This window comes from Polyodon spathula, chromosome 26 (genome assembly GCF_017654505.1).
Source record: "Polyodon spathula isolate WHYD16114869_AA chromosome 26, ASM1765450v1, whole genome shotgun sequence".
Classification (NCBI taxonomy): Eukaryota; Metazoa; Chordata; class Actinopteri; order Acipenseriformes; family Polyodontidae; genus Polyodon; species Polyodon spathula.
Genome location: NC_054559.1, coordinates 18,790,142 through 18,808,018, shown reverse-complemented (window position 1 = coordinate 18,808,018; position 17,877 = coordinate 18,790,142). Strand labels below are relative to the sequence as shown.

Genomic DNA, 17,877 nt, shown 5'->3' with positions numbered 1-17,877 from the left:
CTTATTGGCCAGGCAGACCAGGGTCCCCTTCCCCTTGTTGAGCTCTTTAAATGAGGATGGGAGGGTTGAAACAGTGGGGGCAGGTAACCCTTGGGCTGAAAAGAAAATCGAAAAAGAAATCAAATCGAAACAGTTGAACGTTCAAGTAAAGTCTAAATGTGATCTTTAGTGGCAGAAGGCCTTTCTTTATATTTGCTTTTCATTTTGCACAAGGCTCTGGGATGTCATGGCGTGAAGAGGGCACATATCAGAAGATGAATTGTATTATATTGCACTTGGTCTTAAATACAGTTCCTAGAAACTGTTCATAGAAACTAAAGTGAAAAAGGGTTTTCAATACTCTATATTAACCTGCTGGTGTTCAAAATAGACCCCGATATCTTTCTCATGGCTTCCATTCATTCTCCAATAGCACCAATGGGAGCAAGAATCTAAATTCTAACCAAACTTCTAGCTAATGTCTAGAATCTAATCTGGAATGTGTTGCTGTAAACATAAAGCAGCACTACACCAAGCGGGCAATTCCAATGAAAACCTTTTATCAGATAGCTTATCAATGCATGCTGTTCTGTAAAAATGTTTAGAATAACATGTAGCTAACTTTACTGAACACATCCAATCATAGGGCTTAGTGCAGTCTGTCCCTGAATGTACATATTGGGCGGGGGGGGGTGACAATGTTGCAACAAAGAATTACACTAAATGACTCAAAAATGCATAAAAACACAAAATTGTGAGATTATTACATCACTATAGACTAGAATAGGTGCTGAAAAAAACCCCCACTATAACCCTGGACATAGTAAACCAATTAAGACACTGATTTAAAAAGCTGCAGAGGTACTTATAGAGACATTAATGTGAGCCACATGCAGACAGAAAACACCAGGGTGGATCACCGTTATTTCGCTCAAGGGAGTAGCTGAGGTCAACCTCTTAAGGAAGCATGCAAAGCATATGTTCCACCTGCATCCAATCAAGGTGCAAGCTACACAAAAAAAAAATAATGAGAAGTACAAGAAATTTGCTGTCATGCATTCATGAAGCCCGTGTCCCTTTCCTCCGAGTTTGAAGGAATATACATGCAGCAGGTTTCAATTTCTTTATGGTTTATTTTATTAAGCATAAAAATATCCCGTCGTTACATTTACAAATGTACACATTTACAGAATTTTAAAAGGATATCATATATTATTCTTTTTTTTAATACCTATTTACATATCTTACATTGCAACAAAAACATGACCAAGAAACTGCCCCTCCCAGCCCTCTAACATTATAACTTAAACTGCAGTCCTGCCCTGAGAGGCTAGCTAAGCTCTCCACTTCCAATGTGCTTTGAAGGGCTGATTGTCAGAACATCTGGTTAGCCACACAGTGGCCAATTGTCCATTCCATATACATATATTTCTATATGATAAACACTGTGCCCATGTAGAAAATATTTTGCTTTCTATGAACTCAGACGAAGGTAAAACCATGTGCATTCTTGCATGCAAGGACCATTTTATATGCAACACAGCAAATGTATGTAGTTTTTTCTGCCACTTAGGGAGTGCAGTGAATTGATATCAAGTCGCTGTGCGTTTGGAAACTCCTGCTGTCGTTTCTACAAGTTCACTGTACTCTCACTGCAGCTTGGCTTTGTACGGGACCAGTCTGCCTGATGAAAGATACTGCAAGATGTTAGTGGCAGCCACAGCTCCCAGCCACCATGTCGTCGTACTGTTTCAGCACCACGTTCTCGTCGTCGTCAAAATAGAGCAGGTTGATTGAGAAGAGCTTGTCTGGGACGCAGCAGGGGGTCTCGATGCCTTTGGTCAGTTTGAGCGCGTTGATAATAGATTGCACCGTGGCGTGGTTGGTAGGTCTCATGTTCTGACCCAGGGGGAATGGGCAGGAACCTTTGCAGTGGTAGGCGTTGTAACCCCGGGGGGAGATGATCCAGCCGGACCAGCCGATCTCCTCGAAGTCCACGTAGAGAGGGTGGCGCTGGCAGGGGAGCCGGTCGTCCTCAGAGTATTCCAGGGAGCGTGCGCTTCGGGAGCTCGGAGGATTCAGTCCCTGGGGGGAGCTCGGGGCACCATCGTCATTGAGATCTGTAAAAGGAAACAGGAGATGGGTTAGAAAACCAAACCCAAACATTTCAGAAATACAATCAACCTACCACTTATTACTACAATAAACTGTTATCACTGGTTCAAAGTAGTGTAGGCTACAGCAGGGCTCTAATTTATAATCCTTCACTTAGCGGACGCTTTTATCCAAAGCGACTTACAGAGACTAGGGGCTGAGCTATGCATCACAACTGCTGCCTCAGAGTCACTTACAACAGGACCTCGGTTGTGTGTCTCATCTGAAGGACGGATGTCAATCTTATCTGTTGATAATATTTCTAGTGAACTCTGGTAAACGCTGAAGCTCTCTCACCGTTCAAAGTGCTCTCCAGGGCAGCGGTCCTGCGGCCATCGTCGGTGAACAGCACTAGCATGGGCTGCTTGCTGTGGTGGTGATCCCTGCCCGAGGCGAAGCGGACTGGGCTGTGCTCCACCTGGCTGCCCCCCAGGTTACGGATCTTCACCAAGAGGCCGTGGTTACTGTGCTCATCGGCAGCCCACGAGCGCACCTGCAGGAATAAGCCAGGGGAATCCCAATTAGATCTGCTTTAGTGTAGGGGCGTCCAATCAATCAATCAGGGTCCCGGAGGGCTATTCCACTCCAGGTTAAACAGGTAAAATAATATAATTAACTACAGCTATGGCCAAAAGTTTGGCATCACTTGGAATTATACAGGTGATGCCAAACCTTCCAAAGGAGTGGAAGGGACCACTTTGGCCACCTCTGCTCTAGTGAATACAAAAGACAAATGCAACATCGATCATAATTGTGGAATGTACCATAGATCAAAAAGGTGGGTGGAACATAGGTGGAAACATCTCTTACTACAATGGGGAGGGAGAATACAGTGAGACCCCTTCCGGAGTTTTGTCGGAAGCTAAGGGATCACGCTAAAGCTGGAATGGCTTATGGGTCAAATATTACAGTATGGAAGGGTCCTGGGCTCACCGCTTGTGTGATGGAGAAGACTTCCCACCCAGAGGAATGGATCGGGATGAGTCTTGAAGACAGCAGCTTCCTGCCATGGGAGGCGTTCATGTTGTTGACATCAAGGACCTGATAGATACTCACCTACCAAAGGAAAGAGGCTCTTATTAGCACCTAGTACACATCCAGCAGCCAGGACACCTGCGTCAAGTGTTATTCATGAGCGCTCATCAACATAATTGGGATGTAACAAGGAGTGAGAATGCTTAATCATGCCCCCCACTGTGCTCTGGTTGCTGATAATAGGACATCAACAGAAAACAATAGTCATTTAAACTCATTTAAATTCTATGCAACTGGGAGAAGAATGCAATTGATAAATTACATTACTATCAATGTTAGGACAAAATTTGAGAAAATGTCCCCACAAAAGATAGTAACTGCTGAGAAAAAAAAAACGACGTTGTGGGGACGTCCCCACTTTGTAAAAACATGTTTAAGAATTAAATACGCCTTAAAAAAATAATTAAAAATTAAATAAATAATTATTTTGTTGTCGACTTTCACCCTGTGTGGAGTTTTGTCAGAAATAGAAAATATAGTGAGAGTCAATGAGAAGACCCCCATGAGTATAAGAATACAAGTGAGTGAGTGTGTGTGTGTGTGTGTGTGTGTGTGTGTGTGTGTGCCTATACAAAATAAACTCTATTCCTTGGTGTATGGGTTCAAAATAACCCAACATATCTTCCCAGCACAATCTCACATATTATATTTTTAACAAATTTCTTAAACGAAAAAAGTATAGGACACTAATAGTTGAATCCATATAAATATAACTGCATTTAATGCAAATGAAAAAAGTTTTTTGTATGTGTTTGTTTAAGCACAGGAGACGGCAGTACTGTATACTGGTTGAAGTTTTGGCCGGCAGTACTGTATACTGGTGGAAGTTTTGGCCGGCAGTACTGTATACTGGTGGAAGTTTTGGCCGGCAGTACTGTATACTGGTGGAAGTTTTGGCCGGCAGTACTGTATACTGGTGGAAGTTTTGGCCGGCAGTACTGTATACTGGTGGAAGTTTTGGCCGGCAGTACTGTATACTGGTGGAAGTTTTGGCCGGCAGTACTGTATACTGGTGGAAGTTTTGGCCGGCAGGACTGTATACTGGTGGAAGTTTTGTACCTGGCAAAAGTGATGTCTGTTGAACAGCGCTGTAGTGCGGGGCTTCATCTTGAAGAGGTGGAGCTCCGCAGTGAGAACCATCTCTTTCTTAGCCACAGAGGACAGGTTGAAAAGGTACTGAACCTGTTCATCGTGAACTACAGAAAAAACGAAAGCAGGGCCACCGTCAGTAAATGCACATCAAGACAGGAATACAGTCAAACATTTCCCTACAGGTGTGTGTGTGTGTGTGTATATATATATATATATATATATATATATATATATATATATATATATTCATCAAATATATCATTTATGCACCCATAACAAAATTAACTTTGCTTTGTTTGTTGGTTTTCTTATTTAAGTGTAAACTGCCCAATGAAACATATCTTACTTTTATTGAAGAAACTGCGGACCGTGTTTCCTTCGAGCAGGTCTGGGTCCCTGGTAACCCCGTCCACGTCAGCCACTGTGTTGTACAGGTCGAGCATGTACTGTGGCGGTTGCTTCAGCAGCCCCGGGGCGTGCGGCGGATCCTCCATGCCGAACACTTCCAACAGCCTCTTGATGGCTGCAGACCTTACTTCTTCCGACTCGTGCTCCAGCAGAGAGTCCTTTTCCAAGGCATTCGCGGCCGGCCTCGTATAGCAGACGCTGACCAAGGAAAAGGAGAACAACAAGACCGCCGAAAACATGCTGCCGAAAAAAAATAACCGCCGCTCCGTGAATGCTGGCGATACTCCCGTGAAATCCAGACTTGAAGTGATTTGCAACCCTCTCCGGCCACTGTTTTATATCCAAGCCACAAAGCTCTGAGACCTCAGGACAACAACAATAAAGATCACATTAACTCGTGTTTGCAAACCAGTAATCAGAGAATATAAAGAAAGATTATGTAGCGTTAACAAGGTGTGAAACCCGACCCTGCGGACGCAGAACAGAGATAACGGCACAGTCCAATAAGCATGTAAGGGTGGACCTATTATAATTGCAGGGTTAAAGCCGTTGGTTTTCAACATTCAATTACCAGCAAATTCTAGGAACAGGAGGGGAGGGTTTGGAATCATTTCTCTACAGAGAACGTGAAAAAAAAAGCATCCATTGTTAAAATCTCAGCGAGGGAAGTTTACTCTCCGCGGGAGGCGACCTTCCTTATTAACGGATCGATTAACTAGACAAATAAGAGAATAGGGTTTTACAGGAATGCCAATTACCTTAAGAATAAAATAAGGAGAATCGCCTGCTAACTGCAGAGAGGCCCTTATAGGTTGCTATCGATAAATGAATCGGTCAGCTGGTCAAACAGGGTGTTCCCTATAAATACACCGCAAGGTAAGTCTACTGCAGAAATAGTTACTGTGTAAATAAGACTACGAGTCATGGGTACTTAATATTTCATAGTAAAAACTATATATATATATATATATATATATATATATATATATATATATATATATATATATATATATATATATATAGCTATTTATAATAATAATAATAATAATAATAATAATAATAATAATAATAATAATAATAATAATAATAATAATAAAAAAGATAATAATAATATCATTTATTAAAGGTCCTTTATACATTGTATGGTCCTAGTAAATAATTGTTCTCATTATAGAAATATGTAAAAGAGAAAACTTTGGTAGGCTGTGAAAACGATAGATTCTATTCCGTTTAAAAATAGATGCCACACATTCATTTAACTCCAATATGAAAAGAAAAAAATGACATTTGATCTACTACAATTCATCAAAACGAGCAATAAGAATAAGTAAATGGTTTTTTTTTTTTTTATAACAATAAATAAATTGAATTGAAAGGAATAAATATTTCCTCCACGAGTCTCGGTCCCGAAGAATAAGGAATCGTTATAGGATCCGTATAGTAGCCTGATAGCTTTCTAGAAACCAAGATTGTGTTATAGTAAACTATATTTTCCGCAGATCATATACATACATACTCTCCTGTAGTTTTAACATGAAAAATATTTCAAATATACGGTGTTGTAATTTAGCTTGGATATCTGTAAATGTGTTGGGATAAACTAAATTAAAAATCGAATCTTTATCCAATGCGACTTGCATGGTTACAATGCAAGCTTCGTATATAATACAGTGTAGTTTACAATAAGTGCAAATAATACTGTAAATACAATATGGACAAGGGTGTAGCAAGTTAGGATTACAAGAAGTTATATCTACAATGACAGTGAAATAGTGCAAGGATAAGACATCAGCCTAGGATCCAGTAACGTGGTGCGCACATAAGGGAATGCTTGACGCTTTTTGGTTCAGTACGCAGTCTAAAATCTTTGTAATCACAAAGTCTACTTGAGAAATGATTTATTTAATAGCAGTCGACTGAAAAGATCAATATAAAACCCCGACTCCTACATGGGAACCTGATACAGCGTTATTAAAATAGTACTTCTCCATACGAATCATAATGATACAGAGCAATATGAAAAGCAAGCCATATAAAATATTTACACGTCACCGTGAGTCATAACACATAATGATGTAGCACTGTACACGTCTGCGGCTTTTCTATAACTTGGATCAACTTGTGATCTGTGGAAATGTAGAAGCTTATGACAAAAATATGAAGCATTTGAGCTAGACAGGGAAGTGGAGCAATGACTATAGCCTTGCATACAGCGATCCTGCACCCATGGGCCGTTGGCTTGACTTTGCGTTATCGCAGATCTCAGAATTAATGAGAACAACGCCTCAGATAAACAGTACAAATAGAAGCTGAAACTGTAAAAACATTAAACGGGTTGGATCTCAGCGGTTAATTGTGCACCGTATTTATTCAGCGGTAAAGCTTGTTAACTTATAATGCAATTAGTAGAAGGATAAACGTTATCAGCATGCACTGTAATAATGGGGGGCGTGTTTGCCAATGCAACCAAATCTAATCGGCTCCAGCTGAGTTATCTTTTAATAATCCAGATAAACATCAATTTCACGTCATTTGCATTTGACTTTATCAGCTTCGTTAACTGGGGATTGTAAATCTGCTTTCAGTATAGAATATTGACGATTAAGACGTATAAATACAACAGTGATGTCCAAGTACAGCCCACTGATTAGTCACCAGCGGTATACATACTATTAGGGATTGATCAGTACTAATAGATTATTTAGTTTATGCAATGATATATGTCTTTGCTAATATGGAATGGGCATAAAAAGTGTTTCAGTACGATACAATAAAGCGATAAAGCCTTCATTATTCGACATTTGAGAGGTTCACAAGAGCTGGCTCTGTATATTTGCACGTGTATCTCAGTCTAATTAGATTAGCCTCTGTTTTTTGGTTGATGATGATTTACTGGGGTGATTGATTTGTGGCTCTTTTAATCATTTCAAATCCTGGCAAGCGGCCCTTTGACCGTAGCCCTCAGAATCACACCCTGCTTCTGCCTTTGAACTTTGCCACATGCTTCCAAACTGCACCCCGAAACAAGCCACGTCCCGTTCACCTCAACGTATGCCAACAAGGAAAAATAAAGTCAGTCAAATCAGGAATTTGATAGTTGATTATCATCTAGGGAACACAAGCCTGGGCGCAAATACGACCTTCTTCAGCTGTGTAGAAAGAAAAGCAAAACACAATGCACTAAACCTGTTGGTTTTTTTAATTCAATTCAAGAAAACACATTTTAATTTTTCGTTTTTTTACCCCGCGGTTATACCTCCTTTCAAAGCTATATATAAAATGAAGAGAAAACTCCCTTTGCGATTGCATTCTTTTGTTTTTTCAAATTCGTTAATAAAACAGATTCGGTACAAGAAAACAGCCACCGCTGTCGTTTGCTGTGGAAGATACCCCCGCTAATAAAACATTAGCTTAGCACTGCGTATTAACACTGAAGACACCAAGAAAGATTACCAGTCCAAAAATTTCTTATAGAATTGTACACGTTTCTTTTGGGGTTACTGCATATTCATTCACAAACAATTAGAAGTCGCATAATGAGAAAAACTCCCTATAAAGCAGAAAAAAAGCCCTCATACTTTGGCATAGCTTTAAAAATCTAGCCCCATGTCTCTTATTTATTAGAGTAGCCACTAGAACATTGTGTAAATGTCGCTTCTCAAACATATTTATCACATCACGAATAACATTCTCGTCCAAAAACTAGCTCCAGGTAATTTGTGATGTGTAGCAATTATTATTATTATTATTATTATTATTATTATTATTATTATTATTATTATTATTATTATTTATTGAAAACGCAGTAACTCACACATTCTAAATTCCATCACAGAGATCTCATTCAATTTTCAAATACATTTTATTTACAAAATATTGCTTTCCCTTCCCCCCATATTATACAACTAGATTCTTATAACTCGATAACGCAGCGATTTAATGAACGCATGTCCTTACGCTGCGTGTAACTGATTTAGCCTACACTGCTGAAATCTGATCGTCTCTTGAAATTATATTCCATGTTTCTGCCCTAGATGTACTTTCAATGGGTTTTCTCAGTTAATGAAACAAGTGTTTTCATTACATATAATTACAGAGGCACAGTCAAGGAAACAGACGGGTACAGCACCTAATTCCACAATTAACCGCCTTGATCTTAACTGCAGCATAGCACCACCTGGTGGGCAGAACATAAACGTGCACCTTATTCAAAAAGACAATTGCAGCGTTTCTTGCACATGCAATGCCTCACGTTGCAGTTTTCTGCTCCCCGTTGACATAGAGGCAGCAGGAAACGAGTGTGAGTAACACGCAAACCCGTTTCGATGGATCACCTGCACGCTGCATACAACAATCCACGCATTCATCAACGCTGTTCCAGTTCGCCTTGACTGTCAATGAAAAAAAAAAAAAAAAAAAAAAGCCTGTTCTGCAATCATGACTCCTACAGCGTGTTGAAGATGAACCCCTCTATACATTCCCACACATCACATGCATATAAGGCCAAAGTCTTTAGAATTGCACAGCGGCAGTTTCTTCTCTGGTTGCTGTCTATGTGCTTGCGTGGCTGCTGCAGGAGTCCTGGTGAAGGCTGTGCTGTGACCCCGAGCGGGCGGGAGGTTTCATGACTGGCACTTGCAGGAGCTGATGGCCAGCACAGTGCGGATAAGGCCGTTCCGACTGCGGAAAGTGAAGCTCTCGTATTCCTGGGGCGAGCAGGAGCCGGAAGACCCCTCCGCCCATACCAGACACTGATCACTGTGACGGGAATCCCTGGGACACAAGAGAAAGACAGCACTGCAAACCACTCTTCAAAACACAACGTTGTAGGACAGGGGTGATCAACCCTGGTCCTGGAGAGCTGCTGGCTTTTCTGGTTTTCATCCCACCTGAGTGATGAATTAATTAACTGAACCACATGTTTTCTTAACTGTTCAGTATATATTTTATCCAGGTCTGATTGATTTAAAGATAGCCAGCAAACCTGCAGGGTTGTGGCTCACCAGAACTTGCAGGACACAATAGGATTATTCGCTATCCTTTGGTGAGCAAACTCTGCCTAGCTACTTGAATGTCAAACTTGAACAAACTTCTGTATAGAACTGCTGTGCTCGTTGGTGATTCTTTTTTCTAGTTGCTGCACCAGTATTACAATATGCCAAAACTACACTGAAAAGTATAGCACAGATAGGAAACGTGGTACATGCACAGTTACACAATCAGCAAAGGAGGTTAAGACCATGTATTGCATGCAGATGTTTAAAGGGATGGATCAGTCTGGCAGCTGTAAACCAGTGCTAGGGTTATTAACCAACAAAATGCCCCTTTAATGTGTATTCTAATTCCTGACTGCTGCACATGGTGGCCAATTGCTCCCAAGTGTCAACTACAAGTTAACAGCTCCCAAAAGGCTTCCTTGTGTAACGTCAACCCCTAAAATTCAAAGCTGTGTTCAGAAGCCGTGTCTAATATAGGGGTGTCGTTTAAACATGAGGTTGTGCAAGCGGGCTCTAAGGGCTTGTTAGAAAAGCACTTCGCACCCTCCCTGTGAGGTTTACACACGAGGTTCGGGTGTTAAAATAAACTGGCAGGTTTGCAGGGCTGCTGAGGAGGGTGGGGAGGGTGGGGATGTTGCCCCAGCTGTGCTTACCTGAGCAGGCAGCGATTTCCTGGGGAACAGGCTCCCAAACATCTGCCCACGTCAATTTCCTGGAGAAAATTAACAAAACAAAGAGGCCATTACGACCCAGCATGTGGTGAATATGCAGAGACCCCCCCCCCCCCAGCTGGGGGAGATAGGGGCTGGTTCGTTAGCATTTTAAGTGTCTTGGTTTGGTTCCTGAGGAGACTGTTTGTGAATACACTCCCTAGCACATGTTGTGTGTGCTAAACACACAGCAATTTGCTAAATTACTGATGACACCCAATGCAGTAGATTAATCAGATGCTGTAACATCTGTGTACTGGAATAATGAAAAGATATCCTTATTTTTGATACTAACAGGAAGGAATTATTTTCTGTGTGGTGCATACTAGTGCAACTTATTTATAGGGAATTACTTTTAAATGGCAGGGAAGGTTCCTGTTGGAATGCTATAAAATATACAGGACAGCAAAGCTGTACAGGGAAAAATGAAGCGGCTTTTTCAGGAACAGTAGCTTGAAACTTGGCTTCAGGAGACCTCGTTTGTAGCAGCTTTGCTGTCTCCCCTGGTGTGCCAAGCAGTGGCCTGAAACCAAGTTCCAAGCCACAAAATAATCCTTCAGCTTTAAGAGCACAGGGCCCCACTGTTATTGTCACTAAAGGCATGTAACCCTAAACTCACAGTCATCCTACCATAACTGCCTTTGTAGTAAGAAGTAAAGGGTCACAGTATAAATATAAATCAGTACCACATGCTTTAGTGGGACTATTATCACTACAAATATTACATTAAGGGGGTTCATCTGATCCAACTGTATCCCTGGGTTGCACTGCCCCCCTATTTTTGGGATAACCCTGGTATAACCCAAGTAGGGGGTTGCGGTAATCCAGGGAGATTCCACAGTGCCAAGGGGTGGCTTCTCCTAAAATCGCCCACCGAAGCTTCGTACCCAGGCAGCAGAGGTTATGTGCACCTCACCTTGAGCTTCTCTTCCTTGACTCCACTGGAGCTGTAGACAGTCTCGTAGTAATACTCCAGATAGGGCACCCTGTAGCACCTCTCCTTCAGCTCACACGTCTCCACTGCCTGCACCAGCTCCACCTTGTTAGGGCTTTCCACCAGCACGGACTGGAACTTTGTGGGAACACACGAGAAGCCGTCTGATCAGAAAATAAGGACGAGAGAGAAAAAAAAAACCAAGGTGTACTGTCAGAATGCAATTTAAATAAATAGCACAGTACCATTTGCTTTTGCAGGTCAATCTGAGTGTGACATACATACTGAATTTGGAGTGTGAAAACACAAGATGTGCACGACATCAAATAAGCAGAGTTTTTATTTTGCTAGTTAAATTAGATTGCTCATTTACAATTGCTTTGCTAAGGGTAATACGAACTGGCCTTACAAAAAAAAAAAATTGAAAAAAGTACAGCTTTATTTTGGACGCAGTAATGTTGCAATATGAAGGGCCAGAAAGTGGTACATCGGCAGAGCTGTGATTGACGGCCGCACAAATCGCTTGGAACAAGACAAGCTGTAGTTAAATCATATATGTTTACAATTTTAGATAACCCAATTTGTTGCTCATCAGTTAAGGTCACATAAATCTGCTGCATTGTCAGAGAAGAACTTTACAGCTGAGGGAACACAAAGCCAGTTTTTCAGGGACAGCGGCTTGAAACCTGGTTCCAGGAGACCTAGTCTGAGGCAACTTGCTGGATCAAACCCCAAGTCTCCCCTGGTGTGCCGTGCAGTGGCCTGAAACCCAGTCTCCTGAAACCAAGTTCCAAGCTGCAAAGTGGCTTTGTGTTTCTTCAGCTTAAGAGCCAAACTAAGTACATCATGCCCTGTTCAGATGGGTGTTTTCTTGTTCTCGGAGCTAGTACAATCATGTTTTTATAAGGGTAGAACTGCTGTGGTGTCTGTAGCGACACATACCTGTGGTTACCGCAGGGCTAGAGCACTTGCCCATGTCGATGACGGTTTCATAGGGTGTCTCAAAGAAGAAGGTCTTGAGAGCTGGCATGCGTACGCACTGCCCGGGACTCGCCTCGCAATGGCACTCGTCAATCACCTCCACCTCCCGCAGCCCCTCGAACAGCAGGACGCGCTCCACTCGCACTGCGGTCGGCTCGCACACAGACCCCGCCGGGCAGGACGGCTCCAGACCGGCAGCCGCGGACAGCTCAGGGGCAGGGCGTTCACCCGCAGCGTCGTCAAAAGAATCAGACCCCCTTTTCGTGCTCGAGTCACAACTTGAACTTGTAACACTTGATAAAGCGTAACATGACTTACACAGTAATATAATATAATAAATAATAATATATAATATAATAATAATAATTTTTGTAACATCCGAGGGGGGGGGGGGGACTTTAAATGTGTGGTTCACCTGACTGGTACGATTGAGTGCTGTTGATGTGTTGAAAGAAATTATTATTTTCACCACAAGGGGGCAGGAGGGAGGCACAACAGTTAATGTAGACACAGACACATATATAAATGCATATGAGCATTTTACAACTTTTTTTATGTGAAACAAAATATGTTTTTTTCTTAGTCATCAATTTCTGCCTTCCAAGAACTGTCTTAGTAATTCACTGCACACAATTGATCTCGCAGCCCCTGGAGGGAACTATTGAAAAGATGGAAAATGACACGACAGCATGTGAATTAGCACCACCTAGTGGTATCAGGGGGAAATGACTCTGTGCTTTACCTTCTTGGTTCTGAGGAAGTCCAGCATAGACGTGTGTTTGGAGTATCCTGACCCATAGGGGGCGTGGTTCCTCTGGGATCCCCCACAGAGTGACCTGCACACCCCGACATCCACACTCACAGGACTGCCAGAGATATCTATTGGAGAAAAAAAAAAAGATTAAATTCAGTACAGTGTAGCTGCACACGCAAATGCACAACAATTTAAAGATTTCAATAGAAATAGGTGAGTGCAGTTACCATGGTATCAAAAGCTTGCAAGCACCTCCACTGTTTGTTTTCGAACACACTTTCCCTCGACAAAAATATCTTACCGAAACCTGGCTCTTTTGAGCAAAAACAATGTATATCATTTATTTCATCAGTGCCAAACACTGCTGTCAAAAAGAATACACTTAGCTGTCTGCTGTTAATCATACCTTGGCCCACATAAATGAAGTGGCTGTGTCTCTTACAGCAGCCTCTGTCAGCGAAGAGATTCCTCCGGTCTCCTTGCCTGTTGAGCACCCCAGCAACTAAAACACACAGGGAAGAAAGCACCAATTAAACACCAAAGCAGCACATGGTTTACAGGCTGACCAGACATCTCAAACTTCTCTATATGCCTCGTCAATATGTGTCACTGTATGGGAAAAAACAATACTTTCAGATGTGTATCTTCTCCTTTACGGGAGTCAATCTGCATTTCCACTGTAATTCAGTAAAAGACATTGCTAGATATGATTTGAAAGCATGCGGTACTTACAGGCAAGGCTGAAGGAAAGTGCAATGACAAGGCAGGGGGACAGCATCTTCACTGCTAGGCTCCTCATGTTCCAGTGATGCTGCACTCTTAATGCAAAGCTCCTGAATGCTACTCAGCCGAGGAAGCCCTGATATTTATGCCCAGCCTTGCTTGGGCTTGTATATTCCTTACAAAACGCCACTGGATAAGCCTGATAAACACCAGCGGGATTCAAAGCCAAAGGGTTAATCGAGTTTCAGAGGGGGGCTGCACTTCAAAGGGAATCTCCAAGAATCAAGTTCTCACTTGGGCTGGGAATTCTCCTGACGTTGTTTGCAGTACAGTCCCACTTCAACTTAATTAACTGCTTAAGGAGCATAAGCTCTGGTGGTTTTAAGGGGGTCAAGGCACTTTGGAGCAGCTATCATTGCATTAATCATCTTTCATGTGGGAGATAAAGTATTTGGCACCTGGACTTGAAACGAAAACAGTTCAGGCCATGTAAACAGCAGCAGCAGGGGTTCAGGGTTAAAGAAAACGATCCCCCTTTTGTTTATTCAATGCAGCAACAAATGTTTTTTCATTTCAGGCTGTCCTACTCGAGAGTTTAGGAATACAGTTTAAATAACTGGCCAGTGCTTAAGATTATAGAAGCCTTGCAGCAAAAATAAAAGCAAAAAAAAAACAACCTAAATATCTTAAGGACTATGCTTTTTTCAAGTTTCAAATGTGTTTATTTAACCCTTGAGGTATACATCTAATGGGTGCCTTCTTTGTAATCTGCATGCAGTATAAATCTTGCAGGACTATTATAGATGGGAACCAGCTTTTTTTTCTGCAGTTGCCATGGTGTTTCTATCTTTTAAGATCCATACTGCAGAGTAGACAGCTATTTAGTTGCAAAAGTTGGAAAAAGAGATTCTATCTAGTGCACTTGGTGGTTCTTTCAGGGTATTGAAAATAACATGCAGCAGTGATTCGGCAGAGTTGCTCGGATCTTTCCGGAGTTCCCGTGAGCGTCTGTCTAAAAGAGTCTAAGGAGGACTGCTTAGAAGTTAGAAGAATGAAAGTAGTGGATTTTGTAAGCTGCGTAGTTACAGAACAATGATACACGCGGGTTAAAATTCAATAGCAAAGGGTGGTTTTAAACTTTCCACTGTGATCTTTGTGAATGCAGCTTCAACAAAGTTAGCAGATGTTTCTTATGTTAATTAATCTTAATAAAACGTATCTACAGTACATTTTAATGTGCACATGTACTGGATGTACATATAGATGGTTTCGTACGATTAGTTTTGAGAACTAGATAACACTGTTTTTTTCCCCCCAAAGATTTTATGGTTGTGAAATCAGGTCATGTATACAGTGCCTTAGTAGATTTGCATTTGAAGTTGCTGTGTCCTGCATCTCAAAATAAATCCTAATTTATCAGAGTATATCCCTGCTAAGATCCTAGCGGCAGACACCGCAATAGTTTTCTTTTGTGGATTAAGCCTGTTGTCTTTGAAGCCTCTCTTGTTGTGGCTGTTTCTGACAATCGGCCATTTTCACATTGATTGTGCTGCTCAGATCAAAGCATACGCCTTTGAGCTTCAAAACCCGTTCCCACCCCTGTAGGATGAGCTTTGGTCTAACTTTGGGTCAAGCAGCGCCGAAGATAAGGAGACGTTCCTATTCCGAGATATACTGGCCAAAAGTTTGGCATCACCTAGAATTTTAGGAACGAGACAACTTAAAAAAAACACTATATGAACATAATTTAGATCTTTTATTTAACATCATGTAACAAAGAAACTTCAAAATGATATCTACTACCAGAAGCCATAATGTTAGTACAGTATATGGAAAACTACCAACATGAATTACAGTTGACTTTGCGACGAAATGCTCAGCTGTGGAGAGCCAGGCAACGCAAACCCAGACGATCTCATTATAACAGGTTCATCAGAATGAAATACTGCAGCACCAGCCATACTCTGGCCTTGCCTATAACAGTGGAGTCAAATCTGTAAAATGATTAGATAGTTTGCATGCATCCAGCATAGCAGAGGTACAGAACTAAAAAACAAACAAAAGCCTTTTGCTGAGCTTGTAATGATTTGCCACTGGTCTTCCTTAGTCTACTGTGCCTGAAAGAGAACAAACTTTAACTTAAATTTTTTTGAAAGACAAAATGCGAGAACAAAACAAGCTTGACACAGCAGAACAATTATATTCATTTTTCATTTGTTTAGACTAAACAAAAATACAGCAGTCAGAGCCAGTGCCAATATTTTTTTTAATGGTTTTCAAAAGACAGGAGCCATGACGTACTAGAGCAAAATAAAAAGAAGATAGTCTCCCTGACTCCTTGCACAGTATCCTCTTCACTCTGCGGTTCCTGGGGTCAGCACACTTCACAGCCTGCTTCCTGTACAGACTGTCCCAGGACATGGGACACAGAAGAGCACAAGGGTCATAATCATGCACTGAAGCATTCTCCAGGCCTTTATCGTTTTACTAAAGTCTTGATTGGAGTGAAGCAAGAGCACTAAAAACACACTTCCTGTGCAGCAGGTATTAGGACCCCACGCACCCCCACCTTTTTGGGTGAGATGTAGCAGGTGGGATCCTTATACCTGATGCACAAGTAAGGGGCAGTGTTGTGTGATACCCCTGGCAGTGAGATGAGGTTAAAAGCTCTGTAACCACATTGCAGATAAGATGCTTGCTTGCAGTATGCTTGGAAGCTGATTAGCACCTAACTTCCTTGTATTGGTCCAGTGACCGGATCTCTTTGATTGGCTGCAGCCAATCGCCATGGTTTAGACGGGGAAGAGTGTAAACATCACAGTAGTATACTTACTGAAGACTTCTTTAACATGCTTACATGAGTGCTAGGATGGTGCAGTCCAGCCCTGCTGTCTGCATTTCAAAGCTCACCTCTGTAGCGCGGAGTTTCCCCTGGGATTACTGCACACAGCACTGGATGCCTCTCTGCACTGGAACACCTTTAGCTTCAAACGACAAATTGAAAACGTCTTTGCAGATCCACAGACCACAGTTTGGTGACACAGGCTACATGGGAAAGTGCAATGTTTCACAAAATCACTGCTGGATTGCCACCAGCGCTGGAGGTCAAAGTCACGTTTTTATCAGTAGAGGAATTAAGAATGACCAAGGAAGCTACACCATAGATTTCCCAAGGCTAGAGAAATGCAAAATTTCACCTTCCAATGGCCCAGGAATTAATACTTTAATCATGTTTAATCATGGTTCCACAATTCATTAACACAGTGAAGTTTAAGTGAATTCAATGGATTTAGCAAAATCAGGACCTCAAGTTTTCAATGATGTGACAATGAATGGATGGAAAAAATCAAAAAGAAGCCGCAGAAACCTCTTCCCCAGTGCCTCGTAAACAGAGACGCTTGACTGTGATTAAAAGCACACTCTTGTTATAGAAATAAATAAGCGAATTAGGAGAGCAATTTAGCTGTATGAAATGTCAGGATGGAAATAAGAACATTATGTTCAGTTTCATTGCTGTTGCAGCTGACCTTTCTTTCATTTAAGAAAACAATTCAGACTTGAATCACGACCGGCTATTAAAAGGAATTGGCATGAAATGCTTAACATTTACATCGAATCAGTTTCACCATGTGGAATATTTTGGCTAGGGGGTTTTATTTACCAGGCTGACGTTTAGGGGAAGTGACAGATCAAGGCAAAGTTAGGTTAGTGAAACTGTTATACATTGCTTTGATGAGGCACAACTTGTTTGTCATAGTTCAGATGTTGGCTAGAGTTCAGCGTTATAGCAAAATGGGCAGAGTTTTCCCACCCACAGAAACTGCAATGGAAAAACCTGTCAATAAGCACTAGCAATATTTACTGTAAAGCACATTTGAATTGGAATAGTTTTGGTGCTAACAATACACCCATGGCAATCAGATAGGTACATAACTATGTGACCTACACATTTAGACATTGTGAAATATTAAGAGATTAGATGATGGAGTCTTTATGCAGTGAAGTATAAGAAAAATCAACAATAACCTTTTGAGTCGTTCCATATAAATTTGTACTTTCAAGTTCAATTCATCTGGAATCCACAATGGCAAAAAAGTGGCATTGTTTGTT

The 17,877-nt window shown here is 41.5% G+C and overlaps 3 protein-coding genes across 3 annotated transcripts; all 3 read right to left on the bottom strand.

The window, feature by feature from the left end:
• Window positions 1-1,686: 1,686 nt before the first annotated feature.
• LOC121300525 (bone morphogenetic protein 2-like) lies at window positions 1,687-4,907 on the bottom strand. Its single transcript, XM_041229091.1, has 5 exons — window positions 4,607-4,907; window positions 4,228-4,364; window positions 3,067-3,189; window positions 2,431-2,626; window positions 1,687-2,099 (listed from the first exon to the last, which is right to left on the bottom strand). Exons 1-5 carry the CDS (start codon window positions 4,905-4,907, stop codon window positions 1,687-1,689), a joined length of 1,170 nt encoding a protein of 389 aa, XP_041085025.1.
• A 3,573-nt stretch (window positions 4,908-8,480) lies between these two features.
• LOC121300524 lies at window positions 8,481-13,843 on the bottom strand. Its single transcript, XM_041229090.1, has 7 exons — window positions 13,777-13,843; window positions 13,451-13,546; window positions 13,085-13,169; window positions 12,252-12,574; window positions 11,292-11,473; window positions 10,319-10,377; window positions 8,481-9,441 (listed from the first exon to the last, which is right to left on the bottom strand). Exons 1-7 carry the CDS (start codon window positions 13,841-13,843, stop codon window positions 9,291-9,293), a joined length of 963 nt encoding a protein of 320 aa, XP_041085024.1. The 3' UTR covers window positions 8,481-9,290.
• A 1,504-nt stretch (window positions 13,844-15,347) lies between these two features.
• ccl44 (chemokine (C-C motif) ligand 44) lies at window positions 15,348-17,396 on the bottom strand. Its single transcript, XM_041229089.1, is given in 4 exon segments — window positions 15,348-15,463; window positions 16,005-16,174; window positions 16,625-16,751; window positions 17,378-17,396. Coding segments are annotated over 4 exon segments (432 nt in total).
• Between the last annotated feature and the right edge of the window lie 481 nt (window positions 17,397-17,877).